This window comes from Scomber japonicus, chromosome 2, assembly GCF_027409825.1.
Source record: "Scomber japonicus isolate fScoJap1 chromosome 2, fScoJap1.pri, whole genome shotgun sequence".
Classification (NCBI taxonomy): Eukaryota; Metazoa; Chordata; class Actinopteri; order Scombriformes; family Scombridae; genus Scomber; species Scomber japonicus.
In genome coordinates, this window is record NC_070579.1 from 23,240,409 (window position 1) to 23,264,847 (window position 24,439).

The 24,439-nt window shown below is 39.6% G+C and overlaps 1 protein-coding gene across 1 annotated transcript in view; it reads left to right on the forward strand.

Annotated features, from left to right (window-relative positions):
- The window catches only part of mast1a (microtubule associated serine/threonine kinase 1a), a 72,163-nt gene that overhangs the window by 43,632 nt on the left and 4,092 nt on the right, over positions 1-24,439 (forward strand). The window contains exons 7-24 of the mRNA XM_053326645.1: positions 2,895-3,104; positions 3,210-3,311; positions 6,890-7,022; positions 9,208-9,275; positions 9,408-9,484; positions 10,189-10,397; positions 11,428-11,566; positions 12,645-12,777; positions 13,959-14,124; positions 14,489-14,590; positions 15,539-15,661; positions 15,818-15,927; positions 19,265-19,428; positions 21,028-21,272; positions 21,543-21,800; positions 21,889-22,121; positions 22,716-22,838; positions 23,132-23,268. Of these exons, the coding sequence (XP_053182620.1) occupies positions 2,895-3,104; positions 3,210-3,311; positions 6,890-7,022; positions 9,208-9,275; positions 9,408-9,484; positions 10,189-10,397; positions 11,428-11,566; positions 12,645-12,777; positions 13,959-14,124; positions 14,489-14,590; positions 15,539-15,661; positions 15,818-15,927; positions 19,265-19,428; positions 21,028-21,272; positions 21,543-21,800; positions 21,889-22,121; positions 22,716-22,838; positions 23,132-23,268 (2,732 nt within the window). The remainder of the gene's footprint in view (positions 1-2,894; positions 3,105-3,209; positions 3,312-6,889; positions 7,023-9,207; positions 9,276-9,407; positions 9,485-10,188; positions 10,398-11,427; positions 11,567-12,644; positions 12,778-13,958; positions 14,125-14,488; positions 14,591-15,538; positions 15,662-15,817; positions 15,928-19,264; positions 19,429-21,027; positions 21,273-21,542; positions 21,801-21,888; positions 22,122-22,715; positions 22,839-23,131; positions 23,269-24,439) is intronic.

Here is a 24,439-nt window from a genome sequence, read left to right on the forward strand (position 1 = left end):
TTTTTTAATCAGGTCATGAACTAACAGTCAGACATTTCATTTCAAAATCAGAGCAGATCCTTTAATCAAATGTTAGGTGGTGATTACAGTAGATTTGTAGTAGCACCAGAGTAACATTTCAAAGCAAAAGGAAAAGCAAAACATTTATTCACAAGAATCATGAGGACAGACCAAACAAGATGTCAGTTCAGATTTTTTGAAGATGTGTGTCTCAGGTTTGTGTTGGAAAGTGTGCAGGTATCTGCAGCTCTGATCTCTTCAGGGAGCTCCATCTACACTGCCAATTTTGCAGGTTTTCCCACTTACAGTACAAAGCATGTAGAATTCTGTAATTTTTATCATAGGTACACTTCAACTGTGAGTGACTAAAACAAAAATCCAGAAAATCACAGTGTATGATTTTTAAGTAATTAATTTACATTTTATTGCATGAGATAAGTATTTGATCACCTACCAACCAATAAGAATTGGTTGGTTTATTGGGAAGCACACATGGGTGCATACGGGTGTAGTCTTGGGTTTGTAAGGTAGCATGAGGGACTTGAATCAGATGTAAGCTGTTGAAGGAAGCTAATGCAGGCAGCATGTTCTGACAGGCACATTTCAGATCAGTTGGAAGGATCTGACTACTTGCATGATAATATCAGCTATCAGAACATTGCAGTAATCTGAGCAATGCCTTGAGCAACATCAGGTGAGCAGCTGTGTCTTTGTACAATTTGGATTCATTGATGATCCTAATAGCAGCATCAGCCCAGCATGCAGACACTCATGAGTCACAACACTACATTAGTCAGAAAAAAAGTGTTAGTGCAACATGGCCAAGAGATCTGGTGCAGGAGGGAACATGGACTGAACTCCAAGTACTTCAGAAATGACTTCACATTGTGGCACACAGTTTTTGGTGGCCGACTATTAAGGCTTTAAAAAAAACAAACCAGATGAAAACCCATGTACAACAATGAGAAAAAAAGGAGAACAAGTGCATATTTCCAAAAGCTGTATACAGGCACAACCAACCTGCCCCACTTATTTGGTGCCCTACATGACCTACATCACCTGTGTGACCTATACCACAAGCTGCCCCTGCCCCCTTCTGCTTTCACGTCACTTAAATTCTGAATCCTGAATTCAGTAAGTCCTGAAAAAAGATGTTGCAGCATATTATACATACTGCATGTTACAAACATGACCTACCATCCTGCCAAACTGTGTCCTAATGGACACTCTGCAGACTGTTAAACTTAAGTATGCGAGGATGCATCCTGGTATGACAGTACCATGAAGCATGTATCTATGTAGCAGACTATGGTATGCACATGCTGTATTTAGGTTTGGTAAGCAGTGGAATTTAAATGATACAACCAACCTGTTATTTTTTTATACAAAGGTGACATCATCACCCTATAAATATCAAGCAGGATAAATTAATGGATTCATGGTCTTTATACCAGTTTCTGGCTCTCAGCACAACTGAAACCAGGGTTTATAGACAATTTCCACTGTTTTTGATCAAGTGCACATTGTATCCTTATCTTCTTGTTTTTAGTTGACAGCGTAAGAAGTTGACTGAACATGCTGCTGCAGATCAGGTGATAAGCTGTGTAGTCCTTTATGCACTCTTCTGTTGTATTGAGCTGTTATCCTCATACCTCTTTTTTTATTGACTGTCATTCTTCTCTGACCTCCAACATAAAAAAGGCTTTTAGTCAGAGGGCTGCCACTGACGTTCTGTTTATCGCACTATTCTTGGTAAACAGTTGACACTGCAATGCGTGAAAACCCCTGGAAATCGGCCATGTCTGAGATGCTTGAGTCAATCTATCTGTCACAAGCACCAAATCAATTAGATCTCATATCCTGCTCAAGGCCAATATGGAATCAAACTGTAACCAAGTCTTATAAACATGTTGTCATGCATACAAAAACATGGCTACATGACTCAATGTCTTATCGTATGTTCTCACACAAACACACCATCACCATCATCCTATACTCATTCACAGTAATGCATTATGAAGCAATGCTAAGGAGTCATCCCACACACGGTTGCACATTTCCCATATTTGTGAATGAAAGCTCAACATGGCTGCATCTTCACGATCATTATGTAGAGAATCATTCGCAGTGACATACCTGACATTGGCTCCTGTGCTGTAGAAAGAGTGTTTAATGGAAGCTTAATAACCTATATTGTGATAATAATGGGTGTGTTTTTTTAAAGCATTTGCTGTGTGTGTGTGAGGGGGTTGCCCTGCTATATTTCGTCAGCATCTCATGCTCTTAAATATTATTTAACTGTGTCTTGCTTTTCCACACTATATTTTGTATGTGCACATTTTTAAATGACCATGGAAGGTCTTATCCTGTCTGAAGTATTTTATGTTCCGATGGATCAGCCCAGTGTGATGAAAGTTCTTTTGGATAATATAATTCTTATGCAAAGACTAATTAAATCTCAGTCACAATGATTAGAAATCAAAATCCTTAATTACAGCACACACCGGAAAGATTATGTAATACCATATCATTTGACGCAAGTCATCAGACACCCACAGCACAGAAGTAGAAGAAGTAGCCTAGGTGCAGTAGCCATGATGTGGCGACCTGCGGGGCAAATATGAAAAGGATGTCTGCATATTCAGTGAGATTCAGTGAGATTCAATGAGCATCTAGATTGAAAAATAGTTCAGGCTTACATTCTGTAGAAATGTAATTTGACAAATGCCATACTCTGCCAGAGTGTTAGCTACCCATCAGAAATGAAAATGTCTTATAAATTAGTTCAACTCCATATATTGAAGTCTTTTGAAGGTGATTACGTTATCTTCTTAATATTGGTCAGACAACTTGACAATAATTCAACTGTTAACCACCGTCTTGTTCTCAATTAGGCCACAGCTCAGATGGAGGAGAGGCTGGCAGAGTTCATCCAGAACTACTCCCCAGAGAATGTCCTGCCACTGGCCGACGGGGTCCTCAGCTTCATCCACCACCAGGTAGCAGAGCTGTCCAGAGACTGCCTGACCAAATCACGCGAGGGCCTCATTACCAGCGTGTACTTCTGTGAACTGCAGGATAACCTGGAGAAGCTGATGCATAATGTGAGTTGTGGAGGTGGACGGCAGTGTAAAGGTTCTCTTAAACACTACAACATTCAAACTAACTACTCAACCTGTCTGTCTGTCTGTGTTTGTGTCTTCCATCAGGCTTATGAGCGATCAGAGAGTTCGGAGCTAACCTTCGTCATTGAGCTGGTAAAAAAGCTCTTTATCATCATATCTCGTCCAGCCAGGCTCCTCGAGTGCTTGGTGAGTTTAGCACTTGTATGTGATAGTGTGATCTGTGGTTTGTTCACGACCTAAACAAATCCAGCCTTCACGGTCACTCAGAGATTCTCATCACACACTGATACGGATTTACTAAATGAGCATTTATTGAACCAAGTGACAAGACTGTCGGGGGCTCGTTTAAATTCTGAGGATGTTCTCCTTCATCTGCTGAGAGACTTCTGTCCTCCCACATGGAGATGGAGAGTCGACTCCTTCATGCTGAAATGACATTAAAGAATTAGCAAAGCAGAAGTACGGCAGGCAGTCTACAAATAATTCAATCTGAAGTGATGAAACACAGGTGTGCTAACTGTTTCACAGCTTGAAGCTTTGCTGCCACCATTGAAAGAGAAGGTTAAGGCTTTTTAAGTCTTTGACATTAAATGTGTTTTCTTTTACTCCCTATAAGGGTGAAAAAAGGCTTCATATGGTTTTTTATGTGTGTAGTTCAATGGGTTAGGGTTAAAAGACACAACATAAAGTTGACTGAATGTGCTTTTACAAGGAACTCAAAATTGAACTCCTGCATACAATCATAAAAAATGGCCAACATCTCTGACTCAAAGTTTTACAATATACGAATCAAAAACTTCCAATTGCAGCAAATTAGCAGCATACAGTATATAACTCTATACCTATAACCCCATGGCTAAAAAATACTATATGCATATACACAGATTTAAGATGTACATACAGCAGATGCTTGCTGTTACCAGTATAGGAGCTTGATCCAGAGATTAAAGACTTTGTTCCTCACCTTGTTTATTCAGGAGTGATTAAAGTAATAATTTGAGCAGCCTTCAAAAAGAACTTGAATATTTTTTATTTTAGCTCCTTATGGTCATAAGAAAGTTTCCACTCATGCCTGCTGAGACAACGGGGAGATTTCAATCTCTTATTTCAGTCTCATTTTCTTTCCACTGTTAATCTTGGGAACAAAAGTCTCCTCTCTACAGGTAGGCCTAGGGATGATTTATCATTTAGATAGCATTTTTTTGGAAATCAGGATATGTACATGTAGCTCTTCAACACTGTTATTGTTAGGTTTCTTTACCTTTGTGCAAAAGAGAGATTTCTGTTACCAAAATTCTATAGTTATATTTAAATGATCAGTCCATGTTACTGGATCTAACCCTAACCCTAACCATAACCCAAAACCAGCAGATGTAGAAACACATATAGTTAACATATAGTTCTTTCCTGTAAATTTTTAGCATTCATAATACATGAGATGTACTGCAGATCTATGAATGTGCTATATCATGTGGTAGAGTTCATGGTTTTGTTTAAGCTGTGTCACTCGGTGCATCAGATCTGCTGCACATTCTGCATGCTAATAGCCACAGGGTATTTTTCCAACTTCCAACTTGAAACTGTGAAATATTCTTTCCACCACCATTACTTTGTCTGCCCTCCAGCCAGCAAATGAAATCAGCTGGGAGACAGAGCCGTGTCCTTGGCACGTTGATACATACAGCACATAACTCACCTCAACTTACTCATTAGTAACAAGCCTCTTTATATATACAGGAGGCTCAGCCATACCTGCATATCAGCTCACTGATTGATGGCCTCACATGTTCGTCATTGGTGTGGGCCCACCCCCCCAACCCCGCTCCCGGCTCATCTTTCCGTTGCCAAGACGACCGTCAGAAGAGGTCGATAGGGTTAGGCCGGCCCTTAGGTTAGAGAGGAGGAAGAAACACACAGATAAAATGTTGTCCGTGGCTGTAGAGCTCATTTAGTATTCAAGTCAGTCGCAAGGTCTGATTTGGTGAAAATGTCACACTGTCAGTAGGCTGTTAGCTGTAAGAATATTATCCTCGAGGAGAGCAAACTATCAGGGAGGCAGGTTAATTCTCCCTCTATGTTCTCTTTTCTCTCTGGTCGAAAGGAGCAGATATGAGAGAACAGGGGAGGCAGGAAATGATCCTGGCTGCCCCAGGCTCTGCTTTCTAATCAAAATGTTATTCCACCAACAGGAATTAAACTGAATCCCACAGGACACCACAAAAGACTGGTTCACTGGAGAAAAAGGATGTTTTTGGGAAAGCAATTTAAAGTTGGGAGGTGTATTAACACTAACTGTGTTTGTTTGACAGCTCCGTTGCAGTGCTAGGTCATGAATTTACATCCGGTTGAAGAGAATCCTAGTTTTGTTATTATAACTTGTGCACACTCTTGCAATTACTATGATTGTTGTTCAGTCCATCAGCTGTCATTATCTGTTACTTAGTAACTCTTTTGATGCCGCTAACAAGGTTGTTAGTCAACATGGTGATACTCAGCTGTTAGATCGGAAGAAACATTTTGTTTTCTACTCTGATAAATTCTCTTGCAATATCTTATCAATACATTGGCACCAATCATGATGGATATCTAAGTTTATTAGTTTTGTATTTTTTTCTGTAGATATTGAAATTCTAGTTTCTGGAATTTCAGCTTTTCACCACTTTGGCATTGAGTAGTTATAATACATAAAACTGTGAAACTGAAAGGTAATCATAGTTAGAGATGCGTTAAGTCAACTAAACCTCTCCTGATACTGAGTACTCCTGATACCTTTCCAAACAATATGAGGCCAGGGATAGCTGTTGGGCTAAACATTGAGTCATTGGAACCACGTGACTGACTAACTGAGTGTTATAATGACAATGTCCCTAATCATAGTGCAGTGAATATATACTGTTAAAGTTAAACAATTAAGTCAATTGATTAGTTGCTTAATTGGCAATATCTTTGATAATCAAATAAAAGGGTTTTTTAAGAAGAAATAAGGCCAAATACTGACTCAAGTTCTAAAATGTGAATATTTCCTGTGTTTTTTGTTTCCTATGACAGTAAAATAAACATCCTCAACTTCTGTGCCCAACACTTTGGGCTTTAGGAAATTGTGATGGCATTTTTCACATTTCTTAACATTTTATAGATTGAATAATTAATCAATTTAGTGAGAAAATAATTGGATGATTAAAAATTAATAATAATGAATGACAAACCTAATACAGTAAGTTAATAAGTCCTGCTTTCCTGAAAAACATTTAACCATTTTAGGGCCATATTTTCATTATTGTCATGATGTTCACCTATCATGAGTTAGCTGTGAGTGCTACTCTTACCCAGCAGTCTAACATCATTCAAATTATTGGTTATAATCTAGTCTCTTTTCTTTAAAAAGATATCGCACAAGAAGGGACAAGTCTTTCTTTTTTGTAATCCAACAAATGAAACACTTCAATGGAGGCATGTGTGGACATGGTTCTGATGCTGGTCTTAAGACTTATCTAAAGGTGTTAAATCTCTGATTATGTGGATTTGAACATAAAAAAAGAAATAAAGTGATTTAATACTTTCAGTGATAAAATAATCCATAATAATTATGCTGTGCTAGATACTTTGTGTGCCAGATTTCAACTTATTACTTTAGAACTTTTTTAAATCCCTCCTGAATGCTGTCTGCTGTGAATTCACATTTAAAACGATGCCAGATATTCAGTGAGTCTAAGCTTTAAGGTGCATTTATATTGGTACATCAATCTTGTCTCTTTCAATAACAGGAGTTCAACCCTGAAGAGTTTTACCATCTCTTGGAGGCAGCGGAGGACCACGCCAAAGAGGGACAACTGATGAAGGCAGACATCCCTCGATACATCATCAGTCAGTTGGGGCTGACCAGAGACCCACTGGAGGGTAAGAGAGAAAGAGAAAGAAAGAAAGAAAATAGCCATTCTGCGATTTATTGTACACATGCAGGCTGCTCTTCATGCATTCATATTCAAATAAATCACACATAAAACAAACAGAAAAACAAATAACGTATAAATACACTTTATTCACTTTCTTTGCAAGATTTAGATGAAAGGATGGATACCAATCTTATGTCTGTGTGTTTAGTTTGGCGATGCAGTAGGCGGTGAACTTGGCTGAGAAAAACACTGGAAGCATAGGGAAACGGCTAGCCTGGGTCTCTTAATTTAGATATTTAAGTTAAAAAATACACATACTATCATTTCTCAAGCTTAATGAACAGGCTGTAAATCGTTTGTTTGAGCCACACACAAATAGTGATGTACAAATTTCCAATTTGTGTTTTTAGGGGAACTTATACTGTAAATATTGCTCCATGAACAACAGTTTATTATATCTCCAGCTATATTTGCCAGATATGGTTAGTGAACACAGGTTTGAGTAGTAGTATTTACCATTAGTATACTAAGTAAGTATTAGTTATTATTATTTACTAAGGGCGCAGTCACACTAGGCAATCGTGCCGTGCCCAAGCACGTTTGCCCCCTAAAGTCCGGATTATTTGGCTAGTGTGAGTGCAAGTCTACCCAACTTGAGTATGGTACACTTCCCTGGCACGGTACGGTTGGAAGAGGTATGCATGAGCACGGTACACTTGGTCACACATGCGCACTAGGGATTAATATTTTTCCCGAAAATAAGAGATTTTCAATCCCGGGAAAAGAAGCCAATTCTAAGTAAATGCTGTCTTGTTTTGGCCAAAATCTTTTGGGTGTGGTGACTTCCTGTAGTCTTGTCATCACAGTGAGGTTGCCAGGAAAACATCAGAAATAGGTGCAAAACCCTTGGCAACCTCAATTTGTCATTTTTACACCAGTGTTTGTTCAGATTAAACCAACCAGATGCAACATTGTTCAGTGGGCTTCAGAGGTGCTGATAGGTGTATTTTTTAAGTTTGGCCGGGTGCCAGACTGTCTCCCCTTGCTTCAAGTCTTTATTTTAAGCTAAGCTAACCCCCACTACCACTACCCCCCATCCACAGCGCTGTAATTAACTCGGACATGAGAGTGGCATTGATCTTCTCATTCAACTCTCGGAAAGAAACTAATTAACTTCCCAAAATGTCAAACTGTTCCTTTCAGCTGTTGACCAGGTGTTTTGGACGTCCAGGATGAGATATGTATTGACATGTAGAGTCTGAACTGGTTGTATTATTTGCTTGCTGGTTGAGCAGTGGCATCATTGTCTTTCATTAATCATCATGGCACAAAACCAGCTCTCTAACTCACAGTTCTAATTCACATCTGCTCTGCTCGTCCTGTTGTAATCCATCATGAGCTGTTCATTAGCTGATGGGTTAAATGGCCTGGAATGACTCTTCGCAATAACCCGCAGCAGATTTCTATCTGAATTCATGAGAAATATGGGCCTGTTAGATCTTTCTCACTTAATCTCTGCTAATAATGTGCCGCTTGATATCTTGATCTTGCACATTCTTTCTTGCACCTACATTATTATGCATGGACTCCCATGCACACCCACATAGCTGCTTGCATGTCCCCACATTAACTTTCTCATTTATTTTCTTAGATCCCCATAGAGACTGTTGACAAGATCAGTTGTTGGCAGAATCACATTGAAACTGACAAAGTATACAGTTTTTGGCTCAGTCACTTTGATTTTACATGAAGTTAATGTCTACAGAGCTGCTTTGTAAATCTTTGCAAAGTTCATTATCATTCAATTGTTTCACTGCTTAAACAAAACAGAACTATAATCAGTATATTCTCGCAGCTGTATACATACAGTACAAGAGGCAAAGAACAGTGAAAATTTGCTGCCAGGCCTGCTCGAGGTGGGAGGACGTACAAAGTGAGGGGGAGGGAGAGGAGAGCTGAAGGAGACAAGAGAAATTAATAGGGAGAAGCTATTTTAATACTTGTGCTTTTCTCTCTGTGATGTGATGCGTTTGGACCTTCAGTTGTTTTAAAACTTGAATAGCTGTTTTGTCAGCTGCAAATTTTGTATCTGCTCACAGCAATGTGGGAGTCCTGTTGTTATTGTATGAAAAACGTTTCTTTTCACTTTGACACAAGGTTTACTTGTTAGCTAACATGTTTCTCACCAGAAATCGTGAACCTTGACAGCTATGACAGCGAGGGTCCGCACACACCGGAGACCGATGACTCAGCAGAGGTGAAGAGCAAACAAATATGCTCGCACAGACAGACCTGTGTTTATATGCATTCATATATAATACAACATTTGAGACTAACTCTTAACTTAAACCACTATGGTGTTGATTTAAAATGTTTTTTTTGCCACCAGGGAAAAGGAAGAGCCATCAAGCCACCGAGTGAAGAAGACTTTCAGAGCATCAAACTGATCAGCAATGGAGCGTATGGGTAAGCAGTTGACTGTAACATACAGTAAGCAAAAAAAAAGACCAAAAAAACAAAAAACAAAATACAGTCTTGACCCACAAAAAACCCAAACAATTTTTTTTGTCTTTTTCTTGCAATATTTTAATGCACAGAGCTTCATGAAGAGTAAATAGATGTCATCAAAAGATGCAACACAATAGTGGAAACTGGAATGAAACTACATTAATTCTACTACTATAGTATTACCAATGATATAATAATTGCTGAAAACCAGCTGCCTGCAATATAAGAAACCTAATCTAAAAAATGATGGTACACTACACTGTGGAACATGGTCAGTTGTAAAAGTGTAAAATACACACAATTTGTTTCACACTGAGTTTTTTTATGATTGTTGTGATCAAAAATGCTTGACGTCGCAGAAGATTTTCCAAAAAATTGCAATGTAATTTGAGAAAGATGGTTCGCCGCACCAGTAAGACAATAAAGTATACTTCTAAGTTAGGATTCAAAATTCAAGTTCAAAATGCCACAAAAGTGATCTTGGGGCAGGACATTTTATGCCAGTGGTTTTCAATCTTAATATCCACTCAGCCATGCTGTATTACATTGAAGTCCAAAAGCAGAAGGAATATCTTTTCTATTTTTTAAAAACTGTCTAACCGTGCTGTCCTCATCTTTTGATCTGTTCTGTTCTGTTCTCTTTTTTCTCCTCCTCTCTCCAGTGCCGTCTACCTGGTGCGCCACAGGGAGACACGTCAGCGTTTTGCCATGAAGAAGATCAACAAGCAGAATCTGATCCTGAGGAATCAGATCCAGCAGGCGTTTGTTGAGAGAGACATCCTCACCTTTGCAGAGAACCCCTTCGTCGTCTCCATGTTCTGCTCCTTTGAAACACGCAGACACTTGTGCATGGTCATGGAATATGTCGAAGGTGAGGGAGTCAGGTTCACAGTTACTGACACTACTGGCAGACTCTTTTTACGAGATAAGATAATGATTCATTGGCCCACTCTGATCGGGTGAGTCGGCCTCTTCCTGTTCTGTTTGTCCTTCCTTTTTCTGTGTCAGGTGTCTGAGAAAATGCTGGCTCAGATTTCTATCTGGTTTGTAAAATAACTTTTAAGCCCTTTGTCTCTGGCTCCTATTTCCTGAAATAGCACTTCGTTCGCATCCATGATCATTCTCAGGATTCTTTTCTCTGACAGTGGTGGCCCTGAACTTTCTACTGTTTACTGCTTTTTGCTTTTATGATGGTGTTGTTGAATCCTTTGCACTTCATTCATTTCATTCTGGATAATAGTGTTGGCTTAATGCCCGACAAATGAGGGTTTTGTTTGCTCTGCTCCTGTAATCCCTCACTCAAAAAATATATGACAGTATCTGGGATGCAAAAGTAGTATGATGAGGAGTGATCATTTACTCGTTTTTTCAGAGGGACAAATAGAGATTGATCTATGTTGAAATAAGGTCAGTAGATAAACACTCCAGCTCTGCTTATCTTTTCTATGCTGAATTACATCACATACAGTATTATGATGCTATTCTGCCTCAGCCAAGGATCAGATTTTTGTAATCCTAGTCATGTTACATCAAGGCCATTTTATTTATATAGCCCAATATCACAAATTACACTCCAGTATTCACAACACAGGAGGGATCCTCTTCCAAAACACACAGACACACAATAGATGTCCTATTGTGCAGAATAAACCAAAATAGCAAATTGACAATATGGAAAACTGGGATGAAAAATTTCTGTTTGGATTATAAACTTTGATGAAGTTTGTTTACTCAACTCAACTCAACTTTATTTATATAGCACTTTAAAACAACCACAGCTGAAACAAAGTGCTGTACATAATCCACTTTACAATCCATCCCTCAGAATTTATCTTACAAAGTCTTATTTTTCTGAATAATTTTGACTTAACAGATCTCTTGTCATGTTACTGTGCCCTCAGGCGGTGACTGTGCCACATTGTTGAAGAACATTGGGGCTCTCCCTGTGGAGCTGGCGAGGATGTACTTTGCGGAGACTGTTCTAGCCCTGGAGTATCTGCACAACTATGGTATCGTCCATAGAGACCTCAAACCTGACAAGTGAGTGTTTAAATCTGCACTTATCAATATTTTTTTTATTAAAAATGGATCAAATGGCTCTCTGTAATGTAGAGTAGCTCAGTAGTGACAAACATGACATGACATGGAGAAGTAGTTCCCCTTTTAATGTTCAGCACATTTTTCAGTTTTACAGTCTGTATTACTTTTGTTTAGTCTCATCGCTCTCTTTTAACTCAGCAAGGCTAGCAGGCTGCTGTTTTCAGCCAAAAAAATCCCTAATAAACCCACTGTAGTCTTACTGCCCAGCACAAAATGGCAGACACAAAGCTAGCGACTTCCAGGTGAACACAGTGGAACATTTAACAGTTAAAGATGCAAATATTTTCTCCAGGAACTGGTTGAGACCAAAATAGAGCTAAAAACTAAGTGAATACCGGCCAAAAACATGACTGAATAAGGGCTAATGTTGTTCCCTGTGAGCTAGAAATGTAAATAAGCAACTGCATGTAAACAAATTTATAAAGTGATAATATGTCAATGTTTTGTTTACAGCTTGTTCTGCTACCCCCAAGTAGTCAAAAATGAAGTGACCTTGCTTTGAAATTCTTGTGTGGTGTCAACAAAGACGTAGCAGTAAAACAGACTTTGTCGCTGTGGGACGGCAGTGGTTTGGGAGGTAGAGTGGGTTGTCTACTTATCAGAAGATCAGTGATTTAATTCCCAGCTCCTCCAGTCCTCATGTCGAAGTGGCCTTGGGCAAGATACTGCACCCCAAATTGCTACCAAAGGCTATGCCATCGGTGTGTGAATGTGTGTGTGTGAATGATCATTACAGACTCCTCCTGATGATTAGGTTGGCACTTTGCATGGCAGCCTCTGCCATCAGTGTATGAATGGGTAAATGTGGCATGTAGTGTAAAACGCTTTGAGTGGTTGAAAGACTAGCAAGGTGCTCTATAAATGCAGTTAACTTGCCATTTACTTTAAAGTTTTTCAAGCTATAAAGTCAGCTGCTGTAGAGGAGATATTAAATATGAAACAAGATTTTATTGCCATGCCATTTATTTTTGCTTTTTAAGTGTGAAATGTGTAATGCTTGTTGTCTGTCTCGATACAGTCTGTTGATCACCTCCATGGGCCACATCAAGCTGACAGACTTTGGCTTGTCGAAGATGGGCCTCATGAGCCTCACAACCAACCTGTATGAAGGACACATTGAGAAAGATGCCAGAGAGTTCCTGGATAAACAGGTAAACACCTGTAATCTAGATCCACTCTTTCTGGTAGGTTTTTTGGGAGCTCCTTGACCAGTAAGACATTAATTTCAGCATATATCACCACATACAAACAAAAGCCTGACAGATACATTTATTTAGCAGCTGCATAAATGAGTTACGTGCAATGAAATCCTAAGATAGGATGAATAGGGGATGTACAACTGGCAATCAGAGCTTGTTTTAGTCTTCTCTAGCCATGCGTGCCAACCTGCCAAGTCATCCGGCAGAATCATTAATCTCCAAATAAAGACATTGCAGCACAATGCTTCCTGTGTAGTCTCAGTTAGTGAATCATTAATGCTCCCTATCTCCATCACAATCTGATTTTGCAATTACTGTTATTGTTTATGCTCTGAATTAAACTAGTCATAATCAGTCAGATTGGCCAGTGAGTCCTCCGGCCCTTCGGGCATCTGTTTGTCTGCCAGTAATGAACTCGCATCTGCAGATGAGACATACCAGGGGCTTTGTTTTTCATGTTTCTAGTGCAGATTCTGATAAGGGGAGTATTTCCCATTCAGTCAATAATGATGTCTGTTGTGTAAGACAGTGTGCACATGTGCAACCACTTGCACATTCACACACACACTGACACAAGTACATTTTATATTCACTTTCAGATTTTCTAAGCAGCATATGTTTCTGATCATGAGAATAAAACCTTTAACATGTCACATCATTGTTGAAAATTTCAAAGACAGACAGAGCAGAGGAACTGAATTGAGTGCACATAACACTTTCCATCTTACTGCCTCTATTATTAAAGAGTCACATTGAAAAAAAATCAGTTTTATTTGCTGAGGCTGTTATCAACATTTGTGTCCCTTGTTATTTTATATTATCTGTACATTGTCTCTGGAAAAGTGCATTTCTGTTGTATGTATGGTATTTTTAATACTTTGAGCATTGCAAAATTCCCAAACTTGCATGGCTTGATACCACAAGAGTTAAATAGGAAAACATGTATTTTGTAATTTAAATAGAGTGCCTCTGTAAAGAATATTTTGGTAAAACTGTAAAACATGAATGCAAAATATAATAATCAACATGCGTGATAATTTGAATTGCATGATATTTATGGTATATTTAAACCATCCTTTTGTTTTCTTTCTTTATTTATCCTTTCTCTCTTCCACCTACCCTCCATCACTCAGGTGTGTGGCACTCCAGAGTACATTGCCCCAGAGGTGATTCTCCGTCAGGGCTACGGCAAGCCAGTGGATTGGTGGGCCATGGGTATCATTCTCTATGAGTTCCTTGTGGGCTGCGTGCCTTTCTTTGGAGACACTCCTGAGGAACTGTTTGGACAGGTCATCACAGGTGAGGCTACAATACTTGTTTTCATTTTTCTACAAGAAGAAATTACAGATTTATAGCTATAAACTGGAAACCATCAAAGCTGTACTGTATGTTTTCATTCAAGTGGTTTTCAGGGTTTTTGTCTTTCATAATCTTGATAAAATTGATACACGTTTTAGTGTAGCTGTGATTTAAGCAGAGGTTTGAAGTCTAAAGATTTCGAACACTTCTCTGGCTGGTGTAGCTTTTGTTCATCTTTAATACTGTATTAATTTTTTTCCTGGGTGAAAAAGCAGGGTATTATGGGCCATCAGGGTCAGCCAGTGATCTGTCATCTTCAGAAGTGACTCAAAATGACAATGTTTTTCTTCTATGTCTCTATCAGATGATATAGTTTGGCCAGATGGTGATGAAGCCTTACCTGCGGATGCTCAGGATCTTATCTCTGCCCTGCTTCAAACCAACCCTCTTGTGAGATTGGGCACAGGTACTAACTGTTTGTATTCAATTAGCATCAGACATACGATCAGCAGCCATTTTCAACAAGAGAAGACAACAAAAATGACAAATAGTTTTGGGGAATTTGCTACATGAGAAGATTGAATCAGCAGCTGATTAGCTTAGCTTTGCAAAAGAGCTAGAAACAGAGGGAAACAGGTAGTTTGGATATGTCTAAAGGTAGCACAATCTGCTCACCAGCACCTCTAAAGCTCAGCAATAAACACATTACTGTATTTCTTGTTTCTCTATTCCTTACATAAACTGAGTAATTTTTAACCCCTGTTTTCAGTGTTTGTGCAAAGGTAACCATCTCCTGGCTACAGCTTAATTCTTTCTTTTCTTAATTTTTAAACCTGTATAACTGATTTTTGTGGCCACTTGTGGGCAGCAGAAACAATTTCTGAACACAACACTGTCATATCATTACCTTTAAAGTTGATATGTTGAACTTGTTAGCAAACAGTTACTTATTTACACATTCTTCGGTTACCCAAATGTCGTTTTTCAGGCCACTTAGTGAATTCAAGTCCAGTATCCACTCTCCTTTAGCTCTGTTTTTTACTCTATATCAATGAAATATCTGCCTCTTTAGCCTGTTAATGCTCCACTATGTTCACCAGCTGGTTACTAAATTTTTCTGTTGTTTGGTGCTGGGTAAAAATAGCAAGAGTGTACCAAAACCGTAAAGTTGAAGCTGGACAGCTAAACAATGAGCTGAAACTCACTATGAGCTCTGTAAAGCTAAGGGCAGCTGCAGAGTCCGGTGATAATTCTCTGTAGCTTCATCACTATGAGCGCTGCCTCTCACATTGCACACCTGCCTCTCTGTCATTTGATATGTTGTTATTATGAAAAAATATTGATTAAAGCTGTTATAAGAATCCATATTTTGAATGAGCCTCACAGGTTGTGTTATTTGTGCCCCCGCCACTAGGTGGAGCATTTGAGGTGAAACAGCACTCATTCTTCACAGAGCTGGACTGGAACAGTTTGCTGAGGCAGAAGGCTGAGTTCATCCCTCATCTGGAGTCAGAGGAGGACACCAGCTACTTCGATAGTATGTGTGTCTGGATTTATGTGTCTGTAAAGCTCAGCAGTTAGATCAATATTAGGTTTTGTCGAGTGCACAGTCATTCTGGGACAGTCAGAAAAGCATGTTTTATGTTATACTGACAGCTCATATATATTCTCTCTTTCTCTCCCTCCTCTGCAGCCCGCTCGGATCGTTATCACCACATCAATACGTACGATGAGGATGACACCAATGACGATGAGCCGGTGGAGATCAGACAGTTCTCCTCCTGTTCTCCTCGATTCAGCAAGGTCTGACTTTGTCTCTCTTACTCTCTTTGTCACTTTACTCTAATTTCTTTTTTCTTTCTTTCTTGTTCTCCATCTCACTCTGTTAACCTGTCAGCCTGTGATAGTTTTTTACACAGACACTTGCTTGGCACTGTGGATTCTTTCGCAGCATTAGATGAGGGAGGAGAATAAGAGTTTTTGGCAGATAAAATGAGGTCATACCATATAGAGAGCAGCACCTCAAGGCTGGATCCAGGTCTCATGACTGAGGTGCAGAAAGTCAGACTTGGTTGTTGTAACTTTTAACCACTCCTTCTTATTCCTCTTGTCTTCAGTTTCTATTTTAAGCCATGCAGGTGTCTGCATACCCTTAATGTCAGCGCCTCTCTGTGCCCTTGTTTCTCTACCTGTCTGCAGATGTGTGTTTAATGACCTCAACTATTTGTCTTTCTCATCTTTCGTGCCAGCTCCTCTGATCTGTGTCTCTCCTCTTCAGTGTGTTCCTTCTGTCACACTTGCCCTCTCGCATGGGATTTTCTCACCTCATGATGTCTTTTCTCTCTCTCCCTCTCTCTCTCTCTGGCTCTGTCTTTCCATCTGCCTTCCCTCTGTTTTTCACCCGGTCCAACCTCTCATGCTTGGGTTGTGAAGTTGTGAAGGAGCTCTTCAGTAAATCAGAAGCATCTCATTGAGGGGCCCGATTTCAATTATATTTGAGATTATCTGAAGTTATATTTGAGGGCTCTTGAGTGGCCTTGCCTGATCAACGCAGGTGAACAAGGAGCTCTGCTGTATACACATGCAAAATGAGGTCTTCAGCAAATTGTGTATACATGTAGATATACATATGTATATAGTTTTTATATCAATGTAAAGCTGCAATGATTAGTGGATTAATTGATTAGTCAATCAGAGAATGAATCAGTAACTATTTTCCAGCAAAAATTGCTGGTTTTAGCATCTCCAGCATGACAATTTCTCTTATTTATATAATTGTAAAATTAATGTTGTGGTTCTGGTCAGACAAAACAACACTATCTCTTTTTGGACTTTGAGAGCTTATGATGTGCATTTTTCATTATTTTATGACCGCTGACATTTGTCATGACAATTCAAGAAAAAAAATCACAGATTCATCGAGAATGTAAATAGAGTATTCCTTAGATGCAACTCAATATTGATGTATCTACAAAACACTTAATCCAAGGGATAATTTATAATCCATAGATTATTTATTCCAACATGGATCCAATTTGAAAACACATACATAAAACATGTAACATATTTTCTTTTGTCCTGGCCAAGATAGGCGGCAAAATCGATGACTGTAGACAACATAAAACAGATATCCCAAAAACATGTCTCAAAAATACATCAAAATATCAAAACACTTGTGCACCAAAGTTCATGTTACAGCCTCAAGAAAGTGCTGTGTAAGGCTTGTAAATGTGTATGCATTCACACACACTTGCACACACAATTTTACCTCGGTTTCTTTTGGGGTATTTACATAGACTTGCATTCATTTCAGTTCAGTTACATTTTGAAAGGGCACTTCTCTGAATTGAACGTGAGAGCTTATTTTTCTTTCTTCTCTTACTTTGTTTAGTATTTGTCTGTGACTTCCTGTTAAGGCATATTGATGCTTGTTCACAGCAGATGACAGTTAGTTTCTTTGCAGTCTTAGAATACAGAATCAGAGTGATTCCAAAAAAGATTAAATCAGATGATTAAAAAACAGCGATTACAAATTACTCATCTGTGCAGGTGTGATAACAAAACCCCTAAAGGCTTACAACAAATAATCACACTTCAAAACATAAAAAGAAAAAGCAAACAGATGTCACATGAGTAATCATGCAGAACAGCTTTTCCTAAACATCTTAACGTTTCCCACTTTATTATATTTAGATTCTTCTGGTTCTGGCTGTTCACATCGTTTTGGTTTTCCTCCCGAGAAGAGCGCTCATACTCGTTACCATTGTGCACTGCTGAATGTTCTTTAGGCTTCCCTTAACGTGGCTCTTCTGGTTGTCCTCCCCCCCACACTGCTTCACTCTCCTGTGTCACTCTGCACATAATGAGACTGAGTAACTGTGTGCATCTCTTTTAGCTCACATAGTGAAACCTTGTTTTTCTATGTTTTGGCAACCATTAAGCCAAACACATGATGCTGGGGGTCAGTTTATTATCCTGTGAACTGACAAAGAAAGAGACTGAAGAAACTGTTAAGACTAGTGAGGAGTTTTGAATAGCTGTAGAAGTATTTAAGATTGACTTAAGATTATGCACATAGATTCTTAACTGAGGCATGAGAACAAGAGATCTTTCTGGTGCTTTTTATTTGGCCATTCTGCTTTATTAGACAGAGACATGAATGATAAACATGTAAAGAACCACCTTGAAAGGAGACACTCACATCTTAATTCTACCCCCAGAGGACTCACTACATAGTCATTGTCTCCTATTACATTTGTAATAGGTTTGTTTTGGGTCCAAATTAAAGTTTGGTCATTAAACAAATTGCTCAAGTTCCACCAGTATGACCCCTTAGTCACAACCAACTGGACAAATTCACACGTCCAAAACTCAGGATAATAGTAGTAGCACATATTTAGTATAAATATGTAAAATACAATTTTGTATTACACTGTTATTTTGGAGTTTTTGGAGAGTACTTGATAAACTCCAAATATTAGACGCTACCAATCAATATGATTTAAACTTGTGATAAATCCTCATAACGCATGTGGGCTGTAAAAAACAGTTTGCGTATCTGTATTTTTAGATTGAATTTGCCAGTATCCAATATATTGTGCCAATATAAAATTTTGATTTTAATGCCAAAATTGTAAAAACACACAGATTCAGATTTCCCTAGACAGAGCGTAAGTTGCAAGCTTCTTAAGAAGGAGAGTTTCATTGCATATTTTAACATAGTTCATATTACAGAGCAAAATATATACAGTCAAGCCCGAAATTATTCATACCCCTGGCAAATTTTGACTTAAAGTTACTTTTATTCAACCAGCAAGTTGTTTTTTGACCGGAAGTGACACAGGCGTCTCCAAGAAGATAAAAAGACGATGTACAAAAGGCATCATTGTGGTAAAAAAAAATATTTCAGTCAGCTTTTATTTACATTTGAACAAAAAGTGGCATGTCCAAAAGGGGTATGAATAATTTCGGGCTTGATTGTACCATACCAGGCTGATATTTGAAATACATACATATTTAAGAACTGAAACATAGCTGCAATAATACTTTGGATTTGCTCTCACCAACAACATTATTTCCTAAGCTGTTAACAACTCTTAATAGACCAAGTGATTATTGATCTGACGGTTTCCCCCTGCAGGTGTACAGTAGCATGGAACATCTTTCTCAGCTGGAGCAGAAAGCTACTTCCTCTGTGTCCCGTCGGGAGCATAAGGGTCCACGGGAGGACAAGGTGACCAAGAGAGAGAGCCTGGGCAGCTTCAGCATGAGGGACAAGAGCTGGAGGACTGGATCCCCTGAGATGTGAGTGGTGGGAGTACTGAGTGTGTGTGAGTAATGAGGCCCAGCCATAGTTTATTTATGTATTTGATGGTGAGGTGGGGTGTTCTGTATCCTTGTGTAAGTATGGGCTGAAGGTGCTCAGATGGTGTTTCCCTGAAGTTTTCTTTCAACAACCTCACTGTCACGAATCCTAACGTGTCTAATAACTGCTTCCTGTCTCCTTTCTGACACCAATTTTGACACTTCTTGTATAAAAAGAACTTGAGTTCACACTCACCCAATCAAAAACAGGCAACAGATCCCACCTCTCCCAAGTTTGGAACCTGGGAAAGTCTCAGATAAACCCAATATATGTCTGATGTGTTTCTTTTTAATGATTTGTTACGAATAACACAAATGTGACTGTTTGTTATTGTTTGTTATTTTTATACTGTCATAATGTTCCCTTCCAAGTCAAAAGTCAGGGGTTCAGCCTGCTCTAAATAATCTGTTTGCAAAGTCACTCTCCCTTTATCTACTGTCATACTCACAATGATGTCAGATTGTTCAAGCATGTTGCTGAGGTTGTTCTGTGAGTGATTCATGTTGTGCACTCACATATTTCGGATCCGATTTGGGCTCGAGCATCAACAAATGTATTTGAGAAGTTGCCATTTCAGGTTGACAAGAGGTGAAATCCAGCTACTACTGTTTCTTTAACATATACTCCCAAACCGATGGAAGTCTAGTAAGAGGCAGCTTCTGGAAGCATAAAGAGACAGTAGCTAAAATGGCCTGTTTCAGACAGAGGCTGAACTGAGGGGCTTCATAAAGGGCCAGTGTAAAATAAATAAGAAATTTGTCATATCATAAGACCTGGAAATGTGCATGAAACGTTCCCTTTAAGTTAGAATAAGTATAATTACTGGTAGATCTAGGACTATTGAATAAAAGGTGTTTCTGTGCTATATGTACACTCAAAGTGATGTTGTTCCTATACAGTTAAATAGAAGAAACAATTTCACTGCTGTTCATCTGCTAAAAGTAACATCTGTCTGACTCTGATAGTGGTTATTCATGCTGGATTGAAAATTAAGGAGACCTCACATTGCAGTACCTCAGGGTTTCAGTTTTTAGCCCAGCTAAATGAAAAATTTACACTCATCCTGGAATCTTGATTCATTAAATATAAGGCTGCTCTGTGGCTGCAGCTGTCATGCAGCAGCTCAGATAAGAATACAACCTGCCGAGTCCAGATCACATTAACTGACACATGGCTGATTGAGACAGAGAGCACAACAGTAAAAGATTTCCATTACATCCCATAACTCCATTTCACCTCAATCTTTAGAAAGCATATGTCAGGATTTCAGTCCCTCCACATTCATAAATAAAATCATTCCACATTTGTAATGGATGGAAAAATTGGATAAGATGAAGGTGGCTCATTATGCATTGCCTTACAGATTGGATTTTCCTTTTTCCATATCTCCATCTATGCTTTTCGGCGACAGCTCATTATTGATTTAATTAAAGAAATAATTCAATGAAAAGATCACTTTATCGTCTCATCTGATTGTATTACTATATGTATTCTTACTGATAAGACACTATTTGTGTTTCCATGGCGTGTTCTTGCAGGAAGCGGCTGTCCTGTTCAGAGTCCCTCTACATGGAAGGGGATGCAAGTCCTCCTCTTGGTGCTCGACGACGCTTCTCAGCCCTGATGGACACACATCGTTTCGCCTCTCCCTTAGAGGGTGAGCCTGACTTCCTGTCCCGCCAGGCCCCCATCAAGGTCCGTGGAACCTCACTGGATGGGACAAGCATTACTTCGCCGAGTCTCCTGGAGCAGAGGAACAGTCTAAAAGAGATCAACGGAGCAGGTGTGTGTGGGTCAAACGTCTCGGAGGTAGTAATAGATTAAGATCATAGCGAGGAAGGAGGAGACAGAGAAAGTGATGAAGAATAAAGCAGACTGTGAAAGACTGTGGAGGAGGTAAAAAGCAGTGTGTAATATCTTAGTAGATCTATTTATAAGGTATCACAAAGAGCTTGTGAGTCACTGGACGTTTCCTAATATTGCCATTTTCACCTGTAAATGCTATTTTAGATATAAATAACTGTAATTTCCGCATGACTCTACATCCTCACAGACAAGTCCCCTAGACATGGAGAGACAGTGGGAGTCACCACAGCCATCACCACATTATCCCCAGGTCCTGCAGCATGCAGTCGGGACGTGATGACCCCTCTGTATGACCCTCTGGGGGCCCGGGCCACCAATGACCTGGTCCTCCGCAGGGCTCGCCACCAGCATTTATCTGGTGATGGAGAAAAACGCAACTCCAGACCTGGCAACAAAGTCATTAAGTCAGCCTCAGCCACGGCCCTGTCTGTCATCATACCATCAGGTAAGGAAAGAATAGAACAAAACCCTTAAAAAATATAAGTTTGTGCCACATAAATACAGTATCTGCTTACTCTCTTCCTCTCCTCCAGTGGAGCAGCATGGCGGGTTCTCTCCGCTGGCAAGCCCCATGTCTCCTCACTCGTACTCCTCCAACCCGTCATCCCGTGACTCTTCACCCAGCAGAGACTTCTGCCCAGCGGTCAGCGTTCTGCGCTCCCCCATCACCATCCATCGCTCTGGAAAGAAGTACGGCTTTACCCTCAGGGCCATCAGGGTCTACATTGGAGACAGCGACATCTACAGCGTGCATCATATTGTTTGGGTAAGAAACTTGTAGTGAGAGTTCAAATGATGAGCAGATTTATTAGTTAGTTAATCAACAGAAAATTATAGGGAGCTATTTTATGATTGTTGGTGATAGCCTTGCTACAAGGCAACCATACATGTAAGAGTAGAAAGGATCCAATTGCTGTTACCTTTTGGTCAAACAGCTGAAATCTCTTCTCGTCCAGCGAGGTGGAGATGAAGAATGAGCATTTTAAATTCCTATTGGATAAATCTAGTATTAAAATAGATCATTGAACTAAAAAGGAAGCAAATTTGTATTGTTTAATAATTGGAATTAGAGAGAAAGGATGAATTAGGAATTAGGAGCTGTTATACAGAAAGATAGATGGTTGAAACACGAGATTTTGTAATATCTAATAATGCTGAAAGTTGATGATTGACCTCAGTTTTCGAATCAGTCAGATACTTATGCATTTAGCTTTATTTTACAATTATTTTATTGTAATTTCTGAACATTTAGTAGTATTAGTTATTGCAAAGTAGTTTAATACTGAACTGTGAATACTAAATACTAAAATATAATTGATGTTTCCCTGTCATGTGCTCAAAATGTTATGTGTGTTGGTAGCATGTGGAGGAGGGCGGCCCCGCACAGGAATCTGGTCTGTGTGCTGGTGACCTCATCACTCATGTCAACGGGGAGCCTGTGCATGGTCTGGTCCACACTGAGGTGGTGGAGCTCATCCTCAAGGTAGGAATCACTGGGTCTGCTCATTCTCAGTTACACTGTAGATTTGGTAAAACCAATATTTCTCTCTCATTTTTCTGTTTCCATCAACGAAGAGCCACTTAATTGTCTATTATTAAGTAGTCGATTTCAAGGAAAGGTGCTTGCAGCTCTCATGTAGCTTTTGCTAATGGATTCTGTGAATCTAGGCAACATATTAGCAGGTCAGTTTGTGGTAGATACAGAAAATAACTTTGACATTGGGAGAGTTTAAAGCATCTGTATAGAAACTAATCTATCAACATTGATCTTTGCAGAGTGGTAACAAGGTGACAGTCACAACTACACCTTTTGAGAACACCTCCATCAAAGTGGGTCCTGCCCGCAAAGCCAGCTATAAGTGTAAGATGGCCCGACGAAACAAGAGGACCATGGGGAAGGACGGCCAGGACAGGTAGTTACCAATGCACCTGCTCCACAGCACAGTGTTACTGTAGTAGCTGATCTCATGTTTCACCAGCAGACTGTTCTATATTATAGTCAATAATAAATGGGTTTGTCTTTTTTTCTTTCATATAGTGCAATATACTTGTATAATTAAAATGTACACAAGAATACTGTAAATATATCTGATTGTATTTTTGACAGCCTGTGCCTTCGTATCTAGTGGCAACTGGTGAACCATCATGTTCTGTATCAGAGTCATGATTTTGGAAAAACTAAATACAGCCATCATTAATTGTTACTAATGTTATTAATTGCACCTGTGCATTTCAAACAAATATCAAAAATATAACAACATGGCCCAAAGGAGCACTCTCACAACTCCAAGACTCTTTTTCAAACACATGGTCCCTGTTTGAACAACTGGATCTTCAGGAGTATACAGAAACTGTACTTTTTTACATCAATACCTGCATTAACAATGTAACTGTAAATAAATGCATCTGGATCTTCCCCAATCAAAAACCATGGATGACCTCAGAAGTACACAAACTCCTCACTGCACGGGACAGAGCTCTCGACTCCACTGCTAGGGCTGATCTGAGGAGGAGGATCAGGGCTGCCAAACTGGCCTATAAAGGTAAAATTGAGGACTCCATCTCGGCTAACGACCCGAGACGTGTGTGGCAGGGGCTTCAACATCTCACCAACTATAAAGGCATCAGCTTAATAACTTCTTTGCCCGCTTTGAGACCAGCAGCTCCTCCACCCCACTCTCCCTGGTCACTGATATACCTGCCCTCACTATTCAACAGCACGAGGTTTCTCAAAGCGGTGAAACCAAGAAAGGCTACCGGCCCATATGGAGTACCTGGGAAGGTACTCAGGGCATGCTGCAACGAACTCTCTCCTGTCTTTACCATCATCTTCAATTTATCTCTCGCTCAGGCCACTGTACCCCCTTCCCTGAAGTCAGCAATAATCATCCCTGTCCCGAAGAAACCATCCTCAAACTGCGTAGCAGACTACAGACCTGTGGCCCTCACCACTCTCATAATGAAGTGCTTTGAGAGACTGGTGTTCAAACACACACAAGCCAGCCTCACTCCATCCTTGGTCCACCACCAGTTTGCGTTCAGGCCTAACAGATCCACAGATGACGCCATATCCATCACTCTCCA